The sequence below is a fragment of the Balearica regulorum genome, chromosome 1 (genome assembly GCF_011004875.1).
Source record: "Balearica regulorum gibbericeps isolate bBalReg1 chromosome 1, bBalReg1.pri, whole genome shotgun sequence".
NCBI lineage: Eukaryota > Metazoa > Chordata > Aves > Gruiformes > Gruidae > Balearica > Balearica regulorum.
In genome coordinates, this window is record NC_046184.1 from 196,363,527 (window position 1) to 196,381,645 (window position 18,119).

Below are 18,119 nucleotides of genomic sequence, written 5' to 3' on the forward strand. Positions count from 1 at the left end.
CGGCACAGGACCTTCAGAGAGGAGACACACAGGTAACACGCCTGGACTGATGTTGTGCACGTAGCCCTGGATGAGGAATAGTGCTGCCGGCACCCCATACACCCCCAGCAGTAAAATCAGCCTCTGGTGCTTCCTTGCAGACTACCACCTTGTTCAGCCAACCCTTCCCTCCATTACCACCAGCATGAAGACTTTTATCTGCAGATCAGGAGCGGAGGTATCCCAGCATGTTCCAAGTCCCAGAGGTCAGAAATAACAGATACTGCCCACTAAGTACAAGGGGTTTACACAGTGGTTACCTGCCTTTCCTAACAAAGGCAAGAAGAAAAGGGTCTTTAGACTTAACCTATGAAAATAAAGTAATTTAAAAAAAAACCCAACCAGATCACTTACTGGAGTTGCGTGTGAGCAGGGACAGCAAGTTTCCTCCTGTACAGGTTACTCCACTTCCACACATTCTACTCAGCATGGAGCAGAGCTTTATTTTTTACCAACACAACGCACACATACTTCAGAGGCACATTTGAAGTACAAAACCCACATTCCATGCTTAGATATCCATCAAACAGTTAATAAAAACCATTTTAGTATGATGTAGAGCTTTTGTGAAATAAGAGTGAAAAGTCTAACCTGTTTCCAATGACTACAAAATCGCCCTGGGGAAGATAAAGATGTGATTCCTTTTAAATGTAGCTGTTTTCTGTTAAGGGAACCTACACATCAGTCCGTCCTATCACACTTCTCCAGAGAAAGCAACAGCCATCCCACACACTCCTCTGCTGCAGATTGCTCAGCACTTTGTCCCACGGTAATCGGTAGGTGAAACTCAACCTTCCTGTTAAATGCCTTGGGCTCAAAAGATTAATCTGCAGGATAGATCTCCAAAGCACAGCAGAAATTGGAACTCATTCCTAATGGCTTATTGTCATTCAGGTGGTTACAGGTGCAAGCAAAACAGCAGTCATTGAGGGAGGAAAATAATCCTATTATAATCAGAATGCTTACAGACAGTTTTGTATTTTCATGTTTAATAAAGCTTTTTCTTTTTCTCGCCATATAAAGCTTTCCATCAAAGGAAAGCTTTCCAGGCATTTTATAAAGGCAGGAGAGAGTTACATCATCATTCCCATTTTACAAACAGGAAACTGAGGCCCAAAATAGTCATTTGAACAGAGCAAAACAGCAACTCCCAGACCAAAACAGAAATGAAATCAAAACTTCTTGGCAAAAAACCCCTTCTCCAACTACCTCTATCTAGTTGCTATGTAGCCTTTTTTTTTTCTTTTTTTCTTTTTGTAAAAATAACTAACCAGTCAAACAAGAGAGAATGGCAAGGAAATCGCAAGCTTCAGCATACTTACTTCCATACTGCTGGCATTAGTACAAAAATAAAGATTTTTATTAACTAGTTTACAAAAATAAAGTATATTGAGTCACGCAGCATCTCATCAGCAGGGTTTATTTGACTTTGGAAGACAAAGCCTGTTTGAAACGTCTCTTTAGATCTTGCATGTTGGGAGATTTGGGCCGAGGGATGATGGACGACCGCCTCCTGTCCGTGCTGCCGGCGTGCTGTAGTTTGCTGACCTCTTTGCAAAGATACTGGAAAACATCACAGACGCCTTGGGAGTCGTCACTCGTGGAGATTTCCAAGAACAGGCTGCCCAGTTCGTTTGCCAGCTGTAGTCCCTCTTTCGCCTGTACCTGCCTGGCGTGGAGGAGGTCTGCTTTGTTCCCCACGATAATGATGGGAGTCCTGGCATCTGGGTGGACCTTGCGGATGTACTGGTAGAGAGGTCGGACTGACTGGTAGCTGCTGTAGTCCGTGATGGAGTAAACCAGGAGGAAACCCTCTGCCCACTTCACGCACCTGGAGAGGGAGTCCAGCACCTGCACGCAGTCTTCCTGCACCTGCGGTACGACAGAGAGCACAAATTTAGCATCGGGGTGTGAAAGTCTAAAACCTGTATCATAAATAGCACCGTAAACAGGTCCAAAGGGAAGCCTGAGCTCAGTCTTAGGAGACTAAGCCTGGCCCCATAGGAAGCTGGAGCTCAAGACCTGAGCCTTGAGGTGGCAGAGAAGAACCGACCGATCCGAAGCGTCTCCGTACCTGGATGCACCCCGGCGTGTCTTGGATCTGCACGGCAACGTGGTCCCCCTCCAGACGGACCAGCCTGGAGTAGAGGTTGCCTGGGGAGCAGAGAGCCGTCAGCCACACGCCGCGGCCCCGGGGGTCCCCGCCGCGCCCCGATGAACCGCCCGCCGCCTCACCTGTGTTGGGCTCGTAGTCCCCGATGAACCGCTTCGTCAGGAACCGCACGATCATCGCTGAAACGCAGAGCGGACGCGTTACGCGGGACGGACGGACGGAGAGAGGGACGGGGGAACGGAGAGAGGGATGGGGGGACGGAGAGAGGGACGGGGGGACGGACAGCCCCGCGCACACTCCCCCCCCCCACTCACCGCTCTTGCCGACGCCGCGGGCGCCCAGCACGGCCAGACGGACCTGGGCGCCGGGCGGCCCCGGGGCGCACTCGGCGATGGGCGCCAGCAGGAACGGCTGGGACATGCTCGGCAGGCGCATGGGAGGGGCGCCCGGCGGCCGGATACCTCGGCTCGGCTCGGCTCGGCCCGGCTCAGTCCGGCTCGGCTCGGCCAGCAGCACCCAGCGCGCGCAGCCGCCGACGGCTTTTTAAAGGCTCCGCCGGCAGTGTCGTCCGCGGGGCCGCTCCGCAGCGTGCGCACAGCGCCCATTGGCTGTGCCGTCCCGCTGCACCGCCCCCAGCCGGGCCGCCTCCCCGGCTGTGCCGCCCAGCAGCCCCCCGCCGCCGTCCCTCGCCCGGCTGTCCGCCCGCAGCTCTCCCCCCAGTTGCTCGCCGGCTGCCCCGCTCGCCCCTCGGCTGTACCCCTGCCCCTCGCTCCCCACCTTCCCCATCCCCAGGGTGCGGGGTGACCACAGTGGCTGCAGGCCCCCGGGCAGGCGGTGTAGCCTGCAGCCCCGGCTGGGGGGCGGGCACGGCAGCGCCCTGCTGTGCATCACCCTCGGCCGAGGCAGGCAGACGGCAGCACAGGTCGGGCTGTGTTTGGGAGGGTGCGTTTCCACACCCCACGCCAGCCCCAACCACGGCAACAGGCTCCTGCTTTATGCACCCTCCCTGCAGCAAGGGACTGGAGTCATGAACAAAGGGAAACGATTTATAGAATCACAGAATGGTTTGGGTTTGAAGGGACCTCACAGATCATCCAGTTACAACCCCCCTGCCATGGGCAGGGACACCCTCCACTAGACCAGCTTGCCCAAAGCCCCATCCAACCTGGCCTTGAACACTTCCAGGGAGGGGGCATCCACAGCTTCTCTGGGCAACCTGTTCCAGTGCCTCACCACCCTCACAGGGAAGAATTTCTTCCTTATATCTAATCTAAAACTACCCTCTTTCAGGTTAAACCCATTACCCCTTGTCCTATCACTCCATGCCCTTGTAAACAGTCCCTCTCCAGCTTTCCTGTAGGCCCCTTCAGGTTCTGGAAGGCTGCTCTAAGGTCTCCCTGGAGCTTTCTCTTCTCCAGGCTGAACAACCCCAACTCTCTCAGCCTGTCCTCATAGGAGAGGTGCTCCAGCCCTCTCATCATCTTTGTGGCCCTCCTCTGGACTCGCTCCAACAGCTCCATGTCTTTTTTGTACTGGGGCCCCCAGAGCTGGGTGCAGTACTCCAGGTGGGGTCTCAAGAGAGTGGAGTAGAGGGGCAGGATCACCTCCCTCAACCTGCTGCTCACACTTCTTTTGATGCAGCCCATTTTATCTCAGACTATTTTGTTTCATACATCCAGATACATCCCTCCACAGCTGGTGTTGAAATCCCCATTTGTGAATCAAGCAACAGCCAACCCTGAAACCAAAGTGGTCCACGGTGCCTTGAGGTCTGGATTAGGCCCTGCAGGTTTTTAAAGTGGAAGAAAGTTTCAGAGAAAAACAGCACCCACCACGGGGTGCCATTAAAGGAGCCTCAAACCTGCAAACAGCTGTGTGGATGCTTCAGTCTCCCTGCAAAGCTGCTTCCACAGCATGCTGCTTTGCAAGCATGTAAGTGTTTATGAGATAAATAATTCATTCAGGGGCTGCTTTATTTTTATTATTATCAAGGAGATAACACAAGCCAGTAGGAAACAACACATAAGATGCCAGCAGGTGGGTACTCAAAAGGAGCAGGAGGGGTCTGTGGTCCCACAGTCCAGCACCACACAGGGACTGAGCCACTTTGGGAGCTGCTGGGCCCCGGCTGCAGGGTTGATGCCCAAGGGCACCCAGGTGGCCCTGGACACCCACACACAGGCAGCTGAGCTGAACCTTGGCAGTAGGAGGCCTGTGCAATGGTGCTACTCTCGGTCACCTTCCCCCTCATACAGCTCTCGGAAGACACATGCATTGACAACATCATGTTTTCCCTCGCTTTCCTCTTGTCCTTCCTCTTACTTTCTCCCTACATCCATGCAGGAGTCCAGGTACCTGATCCGCTACACGCTTCTCTGGACACCCTCAGCCCCAGTCCCTCCAGTGACATGAAAACTCAGAACAAGGGCACCAGATAACGCTGTCAGTTCTGCTCTACCACAGCCAAGCTGCTCCTGAGGAAAGTCAGCCCTCGGCACCACAAGGGCAAGCATGGGAAGAAACTGCTCCCCTGGCTTCACGCCAGGAGCAGAGGCTCAGCTCGGACTCTGCACCCTGCAGTGGCCAGAGGACCACCTACCTCCCCAAAGCAACGTTCTGCCCCATTTAAAGATTCTCCTCTGGTGCCCCAGAAACTGCAGAAGTTTTCTACCTGATAATAATTCCATCCCGCTCTTTGCTGAAGATGTGTGATTACACACACTTCACAGTAGTTAATACAATGCTAATTAACATCAGTTAAAGTAGTGACTGCAGAAAAGCACGTGGAAGAAGTGTTGTTGATTGTGTTATTCTAGCGCCTAAGAACCCCTATGGTAACATCAAGGCCACTTTTAACCTCAAAAGCTGATTGCCTCTGAAATTTCTACTTCACTTCCCATCATGCCAGTGAGCCCTTTTCTTTTTGTAAACAAGATTTCTCTTGTATCACTAAAAGCTTTTGGTTGCCAGAGGTTCATGCTACTGTCATCTGCTCCCATTGTCATGCACCACCACTTGTCTTTGGCCTCGCTCACAGTGCCAACACAGGCTATTTTTATAGATTTCTTTACAAAAGAGCTATCAGAGTACATTCAGCGTACCCTTGGAAAAACGCTACTGAAATGAGTCCATTCCAGGCAGATGATTACCAGGCGCTGAGCTGTGAAAGCAGTAGCATTAAACAACCACCTTTCACAAAACATGAGGAGCTCCCCATGTCTGGGCAGCTGTAGAGCTCGTGCTGCCTCGCCTGCTGCTGAGAGCATCCCCAAAGGGCAAATGGCAATGGTCAAGCACAGAGATGACAGCGCACAAAGCCAGGTAGGAAACCCTGCAAAGGAATTAATTTCCAGGGAACGACAGACTGTCTCCATCAACATTTAATTTGGTGCAACAGCAGCAGGTGCAACTGGTGCAACAGTAGTAGTAGTTGGGGCTCAGGTTCCTCACACATGGGGACTGTCTCCATTCTGTGGACTAAGCAAGTCCTGGGATGTACGGGCCTCAAAGCTATTCCAAGAAGCCCTTCCTTTCTTGGCCGGAGGTCCTACTTGGAAGCACTAGGCTATACTTTCACCCATCCCATGCAGATGGCCCATGCCACCATCCCTATTGGCTATCACTATCCCCTCTCCCACTCATGCGGGGTCCCAGGGACACCGTAGTGCTGCCTGACCCACCTCCCTGTTCCAAGCTTTGGTAACATTCAACAGCAGGTTCATTTGGGGAGGGAGTAGGTGGCTTCCTCCTGTGCTGCAGCAGGGAGGACATCCTGAGAGCCTCAGAGGCTCCTTTCTCCTCTAAAAAAAAAAAAATGCAGTGTTTTCCTGGGAGTCTTTGCTGATAGTGTGGAATCACCCAGAAGTTCTGGGCTTGACTGGCAGGACCACATGATAACAGGCAGCAGGCACAAAGGTTTTCCATGTGGAAGAGCACTGGTGAGAACCTTTGCTGTGAGCTGGCATGGCTTCACCACTCTCCTACGAGCTTTCAGAAGCACAAGCCCGTGTTCAAGACTGCAGCTATTCCTTATGCTCCCCAATTCCTTCTGATCAATGGCTAAACAGTTTGGAATGGGCATGGACAAAAAGGTGACTGAGGGCCCATGGGCCATCACCCAAAGCCTCTTCCTCCAGATAGTGGAAAATGAAATCAGCAACCTCAACCAGAGCTTTGCATTTTTGTGGGTTCCTGAGCTGTATGGACACCACCCGGGCTGGTGGGAGCGATGTCCCTATCCAACGCTTCAGCAAGGATAGTTATGACTATCTAAATCCCAGCAGCTATGACTTGATTCCTATATAGACCTTGGTAGTACATCCACTGAGGTAGATGCACAGACATGAAAAGCTCATCATCTGTCTTCCATACCACCACCCTCAGCATTGCAGGGACAGCTGGTACCTTCTTCCCATGCAAGATGACCGTTTGCAGCAGCAAGGTGCCCCCTGCACTATGGGAGACACTACCCACACCCCTGAGTCATGAGGTGCCACCAGGCAAGGATGAGCCATTCAACCATGCCTTTTCACCACACCCCCTGGACTACAGGAACCGCTGGCACCTTGCTGTCTCTGCAAGGACGAGGAGATCCTATCTGCTCATGCTGGAATAGGGAGGACCACTTTCTCTGGCAGGCGTACACACTGCTCTTGGCATCCTCTGAACCAGTCCAGGATTGCACTGCAAGGACAAGGGAGGGAACATCAAGACTGTTTTCCCCCCATCTGATACAGACAACAGGAAGATTACAAAAGCATGAATTGTTTAAACATTCCTGCCTGCCCCCAGGAATGGGGCAGGAGGTGTCTGCACACCCCTCACTCCCCTCAGGCATGCATGCTTCCCCTGCCTGGGGTTGTCTGTCTGAAGCCCCTCTGCACCAGCATGGTTCCTCCTCCCCAGTCCTTTCTGCCCTTTCATTGACCTTCCTGCCCACACACAGGATTAGCACTAACACTGCCTACACAGCCCTCAAACCTCAGAGCTCAGTGTCATCGATATGCTAAAAAAGACAAAGCTGACAGCTCAGGAGAAGGCCTCCTTGCTGCTTCTCCAAGGGACAACAGGAGATTTTTAGCAGGGAACCAGCTGTAAAGGTTTGAGGCAGTAAAACCTGGTATGGAGAAGACAGCTCAGCCCCCACGTCCTAATTAGGCTCTGTGGAACAGAGACAAAGCACTACACTGAAGTGTAACGGCTTGTGCTAATCCATAAGCACTTCACTCTCCACATGGTGGATCGGGACAGCCTGTCCACCAGCTGTCTGTGCTGGAAGGGGCCTGGTAACATGTAATCCTGAACTTCTGCACAACTGCCTTGTAACTAGGGATTCCTGAATTTTCCCGAATTCTGCTAGCTCCAGGTGTGTCCAATTACAGGTGAAACCTATAGCTTTGCAGCTCTCACAACAGTTCTCCACAATTCAAAGTATCATGGAATGAAACAAAAGTCAACCATCACTGTGTGGACAGGAAACACCTAGCCTGTAGCTGGCATGCCCGCTGCAAGGTTTTGCTTGCCAGGCACGGCCTCAGAACAGGACGGCAGAGAACTGGTCACAGTGTATGGGTCTAGCATGTAAAACCCCTCCAGAGCAAGTACAGGGGAGAGGAACTTGCAACTCCAAACACCGTAAGGAAACACAATTCCTCCAGAGCGGCAGAGAGGCTGGACTGCTGAAATCACCCCCCTTCCCTCCCAAATCTCCTGCAAGTTCTGCATACACCTATTTTATCAAGAAGGATGCATTTCAATTTAAACACTAGTTTCATGACTGAAGATGTCCTGACAGGCAGTTCTTCAACAACTCTTCTCAATTCACAGATCTCCCTCTTTTGTCAGGACTGTGCAAAAACAGGACAGCTGAACATACAGGAAGCAAACTTTAACAGCAGATACCGAGATCTGTAAGTATCTGAGCTGTGCTTCTGCAAACCTGAGATTACCAGGAAAACCACCACTGCACCAAGAGCAACTAACAGGTAGTGTCCATAAACCCAAGACAGGCTAACTCTGTCCTGTTTTCAAACATTTAAAAAAAAACCCAAAACAAAAAAGCTATTCTCTTGCTCGTAAAACCTAGTTTCATTTTCAGTCATTTCTGGGAATCTTGACCAAGGAAAGCATTCCCTCCGTCTCCTCCCAGCCTACACCAGACTTCCAAATACACATTTAAGAGCATCTACTGTCGGCACAGTGACCTTAAAACCACTGAGACTAAATAAATTAAAAACTGTTGCAATGCACAGCACCTCTGGAAGCACAGCTCTTAAATGAGACCACTGCATGCTGCCTAGTGTTATTACTCCACATTATTGAAAATAAATTTGAAAGTTTAGAACTACCCACCACTTACTGTTAACAACTTCATCATGATGCTACAGCTAATCCACGTGAGTCTTGATAGGAGTCACAGAACCAAAATAACTTGCACAAGCATGCACGAGGAGGAAATTTAAAATACCATCACCAGAGATCACACCTGTAAAATCTCCCACTTAACTCCTTCAGATGCAAAGCCTAATGGAAAACAACACTTATCTTGTGGGTCAAATACTGATTTTAAATTGCTGTGGAAGTCCACAAGCCAAAGAAGCTATTAAAAGTTTAAGGCTTAGTATACAGATCTAGCTGCTCCAAGAAAACCCCACTTGATCATACAAACTAAATGCATAAGCTGCAACAGTGAAAGTTAAGGTAGAGTCATCAACCCTGCTTCAGGAGATGGTGGTGCTCACCATGCCCAATACATACTGTGTCAAAATACAATGCTAATATCACGTCAGTCTGTTGATGGGTAAGATTTGTTCCATTTTCTTCAAAGCATTTCCAAAGTCATTCCAGGTCCGTCTTGAGATGGGAGCTTGGAGAACCTTCAAATGCAGTACCTGCTCACTGTGACTTTGAACCTCCAGTGCCTAAAGCCCGTCATCCTTAAATACCAGGCCAAACCAGACAATGACTTCAATGTCCAAGAACTACATTCCATGAGAATGGGAATACCCACAATTAAATGTTAGGTAAAAGCAAACAGGTATTAATACCTTAGTTTACAACCAACCTGTACACAGTTTGACACTTGTGCTCATTAAGGCACTTCAGTATTAAGGGAAAAAGCAAACATCATCTCTCCATTTCTTACTCCCAAGCCTACTAGCTGCCCTGCAATTGACTATTCAGGAATTTTCAAGTCAATACCTACAAATTGCTTGAGGTCACTAGCTTCTCTAGTATTTTACACTCTCTACATGTAGAGAGTTTTACATCACTTGAGCTAGCTAAGCAACGCCTTATGTCACGCTGAGAAAAGTGTAAGATTATTTATCCGTAACAGCAAAGCTCGAGTTTACACATGTTCAAAGCGAACTAAGCAGGTTACTTTCATGCTGTTTCAAACACAGCTCACAAAAATAGCTTTGGTTAGTAAGTAGTTGGCTGAAGATGTTCTTCCACTCAAGAAACCCTGGGCAGGTAGCACTGGGCTTTTGTGAATTGTCACTAAAATCAATGGGATGAGAGGAACGCATTAGAACATCCAGGTAGATGTTTAGATTCATCAGACACATAATAAATGTACAAAATGCCAACTGTTCAGCTATGCCAGCCAATTAAAATGATAAAAATCAAATTACAAGGCTGGCAGTTTCAGAAAAGCCTTGTTTCTAAACTATTACTATTTCAAAAGAACACTTATTGGCCTGGGGATGGTCTAAAAATCCTTCTTTTGCAGGTTACAGTGGTGAAAAACCAAAATCCCCTCACAGCCATTTCTCAAGAGGTTGCTTTCAAAAACAGTTTCCACAATTCTTTGGTATTAATCTGAGGCCCCTTGGCCAAAAGCTTCTACCAATGAAATCTCAAGCCCATTATCTCTTTTCCCACAAAAAAACCCCAAAACCTTCAAGTGACCCTGTACAATTCTTGGTATAGGCTCTTAGTTTGCTGGTGAAATATTCCACGTTCTCTCATATTACTTCATGATCATCACTAAGCATTAGTGAATTTCAGAATTTATGGTCTATATAAATGACTAAGCTGACCAGCAAAAGCTGCAGATGATTTAAATGACCAAGCACCCTCTAAGGCAAGTTAAATAAACTTCAAGAAAAGAAGAGTTTTCTAAAGCATCTGTTCCAAAAAATCCTAAAGGAATAAGGCACAATCGCATACGCTTGTCCAAAACCAGAACTTTAATTTATTTTTTTTAAATGTGCATTATGCCATGAATTCATAGGGAATTGGCTCCAGCAGCTCTGGATCCTTGCCATTAGTTCTCACAAAGTGTGCTTCTCTTGGTGGAGCAGGCTGTAAACAGAAAAAAAAAAAAGAAAAAAACTCATGGCACAAACTCAAAAGCAACCCTACAGAAAATTAATTTTGACAACCATTTATCACACTATCATATAAACATTACAGCAATTTTACCATTCCTAGTCTCTTTAAAATTTGATTCAAAGAGTAACAGTAAGAAAATGATCTGCTAGAAAGTGTGCTTGACTATCACTGCTGAATGAAAAAACCTACACTTTACCCTCTGCAATTTACTAATCTGAATTATCACGAAGTGATATACCCCAGGGTTCCAGAAGCAACAGCCATTATCCCCTCTCTAAGGTCTCGTTATTCCTTCTTTTCTTAAAGAGTTACAACACAAACTGTTGCAGCTAAATTCAACTAAACCAAAAGATAACACTGATCCCAGAAATCAGCCAGAGCTTCTGCTGCCGATCAGCAACAGGAAGCATCCGTCCCTTTGCCCACAGCCAAGGCACCCAGGAACAGCGCAGTGTTGTTCAGACACCAAGCGTGTCAGACAGCTCAGATGCAGACACACTGATGCTGCCACTCTACTCTTAAAAAAAGAGTAACCTCCCACAAAAGGATTACAAACACAAGCAAGGGTGGCAGCAACAGACACCTCCAACACCATTTGCCACAGACCTGGATTTTTCAGAATGCTATAAGCAGCTGCATTAATGTGAGGTGGTTTTTTTCTTTATTTTTTAAAAATGGACAGAAAGAGTTCAATTAACACACTGTTGTTTTGGAAGAAAGTAACATTTTACTCAACTAGTTTGGTTCTAGCTTTTTTTGTGACCTGAATGAACAATGTGTCAACTACAATAAAAATACTACCTGACGTTTCAGCTGAACCCAAATGCCTTTTTCTTTTGCTTCCTTTTTCTTCTTTTCATTCTCCTTCACACGCTGCAGAAAGCTGTCTCTGCTCTTGGAATGCTTAATATGCTCAATACGCACATTAATTCTCTTGGCAAGAATCTTGCCCCTAATAAAAGAAATCAGTTTTTAATCTATTGCACTTAAGCTTGTAGCACACAAAGAATTGTATTACCACTGTATTCCAGCCCAGTCCCCCCCCAAAAAAAACCCCTACAGCTTGTCCTTTTCTGACTAAATGGTACAAAATCCAGCTGAATACAGCTACAAATTAATATTTAAAAAGGGGTTCAGTACCAACATGAAAGTTGGCTGAAAATCCCCATTAGGCAACGTCACTAAGTACTGCTCAGAAAAATAAAAACTGTTTCCTCTGACAGGATCCAAGTCAAATGAGCATCATTTGCTTGGGTTATTAAAAGGATATACACTTTACCCACCTTGAATGACCAATCAAGACAATAACTGTCTAACTGGTAAAGTGAAAGGAGGGTGCAATTACAGATCAACTTTCCCAAATACAAAGTTTTGATACATGGAATTTCATTACTTACTTAACCTGCTTGTTAACAATAATGCCCACAGCGTGCTGAGTAACATTATATACCCTTCCAGTCTTGCCATGGTAACACTTGTGGGGCATACCTTTTTGAACAGTACCCATACCCTGTTAAGAAGTAAAACAAGAATAAAGGGTAAATTTTAACTTGAAAAGAAAAAAAAAAAAAAGCAACATCAAGGACTTTTTTATAAATTATTTAAAGAACACATTTCAAATTACTTGAGACTGATTTAAAAATACTCCTATTTTATTTGTAGATTAGAATTTATAACCATGCATTTTACATCTGAAGACTACCAAATTTTGCTATGACAATTCTGGTCGCTTTCAGTGTCGGTGAAATGACTGATCACTTTGCTTTCAGTAAGCAATCACAGGAGACAATCATCATCAAGCTCCAGTGTGTCAAGAAGTATTAATTTGGAACAGTGCAGTTCTCCAAGATTCAAGTAACAAACAAGCAAATTACACAGCATCTTCTGTGCGATTGTTACAAAACCCCTACATTTCAAATGAAACTAAAGGATTCAACCAAGTAGGACTCCCTGGTGAAAGGCTTTCAGATTCACTACAACTTAATTTTTAAAGTACAGTTGATTTTAAAGGACAAATTCTAGAAAATACCAAGTAATGGAAAATGCTGTTTCACTTTTCCCCCCTGTATTAATATGTATGCTGTATCCTTACATTACTTTTTTCAGCTGAACACACAGTAATGGAGCACAGGCAAATATATAAATATATATACACAGACATATATATAAAGAACCCACATAAACCAGCATGTGACACCGAAGCATTACTATTGGTTCAGTAGCACTGCCATTCCATTATCACTTCAATAGTGAGCAGTGGGTACTTGTGTTGACACACATGACCCAAGCAATAAAAAAGACTACCTCAAGAAACTGGAGACTGAAAAAGATTATACTGCTTTAGCTTTTAATTATGTAGCACTCTAGAAAGTACCTTGATATCAACTATATCACCCTTCTTGTAGATGCGCATGTAGGTAGCCAGAGGGACAACTCCTGTCAAGAGATACAAATTTGGATACTTATGAAGCTCACGATTGCACAGAGACATCCCCCCCGCCCCCGCCAAATGGGGTGGGGGACACAGATGCATTTGATAAAATTGTCTCAAAAATATCTCAAATTTAAATTAAATTTAAAAAACAAAAATCTGAGAAATCAAGCCATCTTCTACAATTACCTCTCCACCTGCTCCAATTTAAAAAAAAAATCCAGCTAAGGAAAAAGTACAGCTTTCATCCCGTTCCTAATGCAGAAGTTAAAAAGACATTACAACTACTTACTACTTCATTGTGAACACAGCTGTTATCACTTCTCATTGCTAAGAGGCAACAAACTGTACATTTTAAGTATGTGTAACCATTGAAATATTTTCTTCACTTCACCTTCAAATTAATTTTCAAGCACTGATAGAATTAGCAGTTACTACTGTGAAGTAATTGGAATACCAGTACAAAAACTGTAAGAGCTCAGAGTTTACTTGCACATTGTTCTATAGTTTTTAGCCCTAGTTGTCAGATATCCTTTGATACAAACCATTGTTTTACAAATGCTACTTAGGGGACTGTTGACATCCAACAGGTCAGTAACTTAATACAGCGTTCTTACTACAAGGTTGTACTTACCATGCTTGCGAAATGGCCTTGAGAACATATAACGCGTCCCCCTCCTCTTTCCCTTTGTGTTCGTCATTTTGGCTGATTACTGTAAAAATGAATGCAAAGTCTTCAGATTCACTAAAAATTTGATTGATGGCATTTTCAGACATTTTAGAAAAATCAAATCTTTAAGCCTATGCAGAACAACAGCACTTCCAAATTGCTGGGGCAATTCAAGCAATGTTATTAACTTAGACATTCATAGAACAGAGTATTTAGAGGACCATAAGGTTAGAATGGATGCTAACAAGTCACCTAGCTCAAACTCCTGCTTAAAGCAAGGCCTACTATGAGATCAGACCAGGTTGCTCAGGGCTTTGTCCAGTCAGGTCTCGAAACCCTTCAAGGATGGAGAGGGACTGCACAGCCTCCCTGGGCAGCCTCTTTGGAGGCCCGGCTGTCCTCACGACAAAAAACTTTTTCCTTATAACTGGTCTGAGCTTCTCATTTTGACTTAAGCCAGTTGTCTTGTATTGTGCCACACAACCCTGGTCAAGCACCAGAATCCATCTTTGTGATCACGGTGCTGTTAGGTGTCCCCAAAGACACCTCTGCTCCAGGTCGAGTAAGCCCCATTCCCTCAGCTCCTCCTCTCAAGGCCCCCAAAACGCACCATCACCACTACCGCATTTATCGGCCGCTACTGCATCTGACACAAGACGCGCACACTACGCAGGCTGACAGGGACACCAGCCACATTAGCGAAGCCCGAGTCCCGCCGCACCCGGCAACCCCCACTCCGGGGCCTACGCCGGGGAGCTGCCCCAGCCGCCCGGCCTACGAGAGGCCGCTCCCCAGACCTCGGCATCCCGCCGGCAGCCGCAGGGCTGACCAGGCCCGGGGCCACGTGCCGCTGTCTCGGCGGAGCCCAGCTCCCCCTCGCCTACACTCCGCGCGTCGCCGACCTCGGCGATCACTTCCCTCCTTCCCTCCATGCCTCGGCAGCCGCCCGGCCCGGCCCGGTCCAGCCCGGCTCCCTGCACCGCGGCCTACAGGCCGCGGCCTCCCCGCTCCCTCAGCCCCCCTTGCTCCAGCAAGGCCGTGCCGCCCCAGTCGGAGCCACCAGCCAGCCAGCCACCCGCCCCGCCGCCATCGTGGCCCGACCGCCCTCCGGCCTCCCCACCACCACCCGGAGCCGCGGAGACACCTGAGGCCGGCGAGCGGAGCTCGACGCACCTCCCCGTGTGTGCCTACAAAATGGCGGCTCGGAGCGAAAGGAAAGAGGCGGTGCCGCGGCCGCCCTTAACAGCGGGGCCTTCGCGGGGCTGCCCGCGCCGCGCCTGAGAGAAAGTCCTGGGGAGGCGCCTGCCCGCCTGCCTAAGGTAAATCTGGTGAAGGAAGCCGTTGTACGTCGATCCTGATAAACAGCCACGAACCTGCCCCAGCAGAAGTTTGACCCTTTCGCTAAAGCAGGCACAAATGCCGGTGTGTGGGTGGGGGTGTGGGTGTTGTTGTTGGGGTGGGGTTTTTTTGTTTTGTTTTGTTTTTTACTTTCCCGGCTGTGCCGTGAGAGGAGGCTAGGAGAGGTTTGACAGCGGGGGTGGCAGGGAAGCGGGAAAACGAGCCAGGTGTCTGTCGGGGATCCTGAAGAGCGCGTTGTGTGGTGGAGTGGCTGGCCTGCCGTCCATAAGGAATTATGTTTAGCAATTTAAAATATAAGCAGCCAAGAAGTTGTTTTACATCATTAAAGAAGTGCACCGAAATTTAAATTTGCAGTAATGTGACCCTTCTGCTACTATGTGTCAGTCACAGCTGCCTGACTGGAGATCCAGGCAGTCCTGGGCAGGAAAGCATGGTGGGAGAAACAAACCAACGGCAGAAGCAAAAAGGCTGCACAGGTTTGGAGTTTCTTATTATTGTAATGGCGTTTCTTATTATTATAATGCCATAATCTCCAATTTGTGTGGCAGCTTTTCCATAAACATAAATAAAGCACAGATTCTGAACAAAGATCCTTTATACAGCGACAGGTTGCATCAGCTGTGTGGTGCCTGGAAATGAAGCAGAATGGTGAGCAGCTTCCAGAGCTGACGGCATGACTCATTGTGTTTGTGCATCCTCAATATTAGAGCAGACGGGAATCATCATGGGAAGGCGATTGCAGGCAGGAGTGAGTCAAAAGAGGGCCTCCCTCCCCTGAGCTAAACACGCAGGGACAGTTCAAAACTTGTCTCAGCGAGAAGTTGCCCTTATTGCAGGAATTTTTGTTTTGAATGAAAGAAGCACTTATTTAATTTAGGGGAGGGATGATTACTTAAAGTGGCATATAAAAACATATTTGATCCTCTGACTAACTTCACAGTTATTCTAATGTTGTCTTGCAAAACTTAAGCTTAAGCCCTTTCTATCATCATTTGAAAGATAGTTTAATATTTATGGATCGCAAAATGGATATGGAGGATTAAATACACTATCAGGTTCTGCCTGCAAAGCTAGCTGTCAGGGCATGTTATGACAGACAGAGGCCCTGTCTACACACAAAATCTCATGGAGTAAAGTGTTATATTTAGAAAAATGTGCCTGTATTCTACCTCTGCACCATGAAAAATCTAGAATTTACAGCACCTGGTATCTGCGCAGAGAAAATCTATATCACTTAATACACATTCAGCCTAGGTACCATGAAACTTCCAAGTGTGAAGATAGTTATAAGCCTGGACAGCTGTTAGGTGGGGAAGCATATTGGAAACAGATAGACTTCAGGGAGGATATCAAGCAAAGTGCAGACAGGAACCCAAATCCTGAAAAGGCTGTGGTTTAACCCCGGCCGGCAACTAAGCACCACGCAGCTGCTCACTCCCCCTCGGGTGGGATGGGGGAGAGAATTGGAAGAGTAAAAGTGAGAAAACTCGTGGGCTGAGATAAAGGCAATTTAATAGGTAAAGCAAAACCTGTGCATGCAAGCAAAGCAAGACAAGGAATTCATTCCCCACTTCCCATGGGCAGGCAGGTGTTCAGCCATCTCCAGGAAAGCAGGGCTCCATCACGCTAACGGTTACTTGGGAAGACAAACGCCATCACTCCTAATGTCCTTCCTCTTCCCCCAGCCCCTTATATGCTGAACATGACATCATATGGTGTGGAACATCCCTTTGGTCAGTTGGGGTCAGCTGTTGTGGCTGTGTCCCCTCCCAGCTCCTTGTTGCACCCCCAGCCTCCTCGCTGGTGGGGTGGTGTGAGGAGCAGAAAGGGCCTTGGCTCTGTGTAAGCACTGCTCAGCGGTAACAGAAACATCCCTGTGTTATCAGCACTGTAACCAGCACAAATCCAAAACACAGCCCCACCCCAGCTACTATGAAGAAAATTAACTCTATCCCAGCCAAAACCAGCACAAAGGCATTATTCAATAAAGGCAGGCAGGCATTTTCAGTGAGCTGAACTCTTTATTCTTGCCAGTGATTTACATAGAGGCCAAATCTTCTCCACATCAAGCAGGAAAGAATGGGGAAGAAACTCCACATGTTGAAACTCATGTCCACATATAGAGCATGTAACTGCAATTCATAAGGGAGCAGTAACTGTCAACTTAATTGAACTCTGCTTTATTGGGGACCAAGTAAGACATTCAGGATTTGCTACATGTTTTTCCTGAATAAATTGCATGACAGGTTTATTCAAAATTTCAATAATGTTTTTATCCATAAAATTTACCTTGATTAGCACATTCCCAGGATCCTTTAGCTCCACATTTCAAAGAAGCAGTCATGTTTCAGTTTGTCTCCATTGAATCATTCCGCGCGCATGCTGTCTGGGTCTGATCCACAAGTCCATCCTATCTAGCAACACTTGATACATGGTTTCCCAAATCCATGGCAAATCTGTGGCCTACTGAGCACTTAGACTGCAGAGCCTTTATATGTTGTTCACAAAAGGACCTTAATAATGGCTGTCTCCAGCAGATAAAGGTGCATGAGTTGTGGGGTGAGTTCTGGTCTGGAAACCAGAGCAAGCAGCCAAGCAGACGTGGGAGAGACCTACAGCTCTACATTCCAGACTGCAGGTGCTTCCCTTGCTGTCCTGCCTCATCCCCTCAGAAAGCCATCCTGAACTGCTCTTCCTTGATCAAACTGTAGTTGTTGGATTCCAGTTTCTCCTAGGCTGTACAGCAAACACATCTGGTTGTGCTTCAGAAACACCACATCCTCAAGATGTGGGGTGAACATCCTCAAGACTGGGGTGAACGCGAGCGGCAATGCCCAGCTTAACGTGAAGATCTAAAACCCCGTGAAGGTCCCAGGCTGGTGCTCCACCCATTCACGTACTCTGGAAATCTTACTACACCATGGTAGACTGAGTTTCCCTCCTACTCTCCCCGGCTTGGAGGAAGAGCAAGACAGAGAAAGCAGCTTCAATGGGAACCAACTCAAAAGTTGCCGGGGAAAGGAGCTTGACAGGGAGGGCTCATTAGAAGCCTGAGGAGTGGGGACTAGATAAACATCACTTTGTTTTTCAGAGTGGAAAGTACCACGCCAAAAAAAAACCCCATTTCCAATCCCCAAGCTCCCATAGTCAGGATTCTGGTATCTTCTTTG

At 47.3% G+C, this 18,119-nt stretch overlaps 2 protein-coding genes and 2 non-coding genes across 5 annotated transcripts; all 4 read right to left on the reverse strand.

The window, feature by feature from the left end:
* Positions 1-1,377: 1,377 nt before the first annotated feature.
* On the reverse strand, positions 1,378-2,681 carry RASL11A (RAS like family 11 member A). Its single transcript, XM_075742118.1, has 4 exons — positions 2,467-2,681; positions 2,275-2,331; positions 2,114-2,193; positions 1,378-1,911 (listed from the first exon to the last, which is right to left on the reverse strand). The coding sequence occupies exons 1-4, from the start codon at positions 2,585-2,587 to the stop codon at positions 1,459-1,461; spliced, it is 711 nt and encodes a 236-aa protein (XP_075598233.1). The 5' UTR covers positions 2,588-2,681; the 3' UTR covers positions 1,378-1,458.
* A 7,640-nt stretch (positions 2,682-10,321) lies between these two features.
* RPL21 (ribosomal protein L21) lies at positions 10,322-14,877 on the reverse strand. Of its 2 annotated transcripts, none has more exons than XM_075742119.1 (6): positions 14,764-14,877; positions 13,555-13,633; positions 12,864-12,925; positions 11,887-11,999; positions 11,291-11,441; positions 10,322-10,459 (listed from the first exon to the last, which is right to left on the reverse strand). In XM_075742119.1, the coding sequence occupies exons 2-6, from the start codon at positions 13,619-13,621 to the stop codon at positions 10,370-10,372; spliced, it is 483 nt and encodes a 160-aa protein (XP_075598234.1). In that variant the 5' UTR covers positions 13,622-13,633; positions 14,764-14,877; the 3' UTR covers positions 10,322-10,369. The 2 variants fall into 2 exon arrangements, with proteins under 2 accessions (XP_075598234.1, XP_075598235.1); XM_075742120.1 differs by having other exon boundaries at positions 14,735-14,858.
* On the reverse strand, positions 11,695-11,827 carry LOC142600222 (small nucleolar RNA SNORA27). The gene has a single exon (XR_012833662.1). It is a non-coding gene; the product is annotated as a small nucleolar RNA SNORA27 (small nucleolar RNA).
* Positions 12,217-12,291, reverse strand: LOC142600207 (small nucleolar RNA SNORD102). The gene has a single exon (XR_012833647.1). It is a non-coding gene; the product is annotated as a small nucleolar RNA SNORD102 (small nucleolar RNA).
* Positions 14,878-18,119: the final 3,242 nt, after the last annotated feature.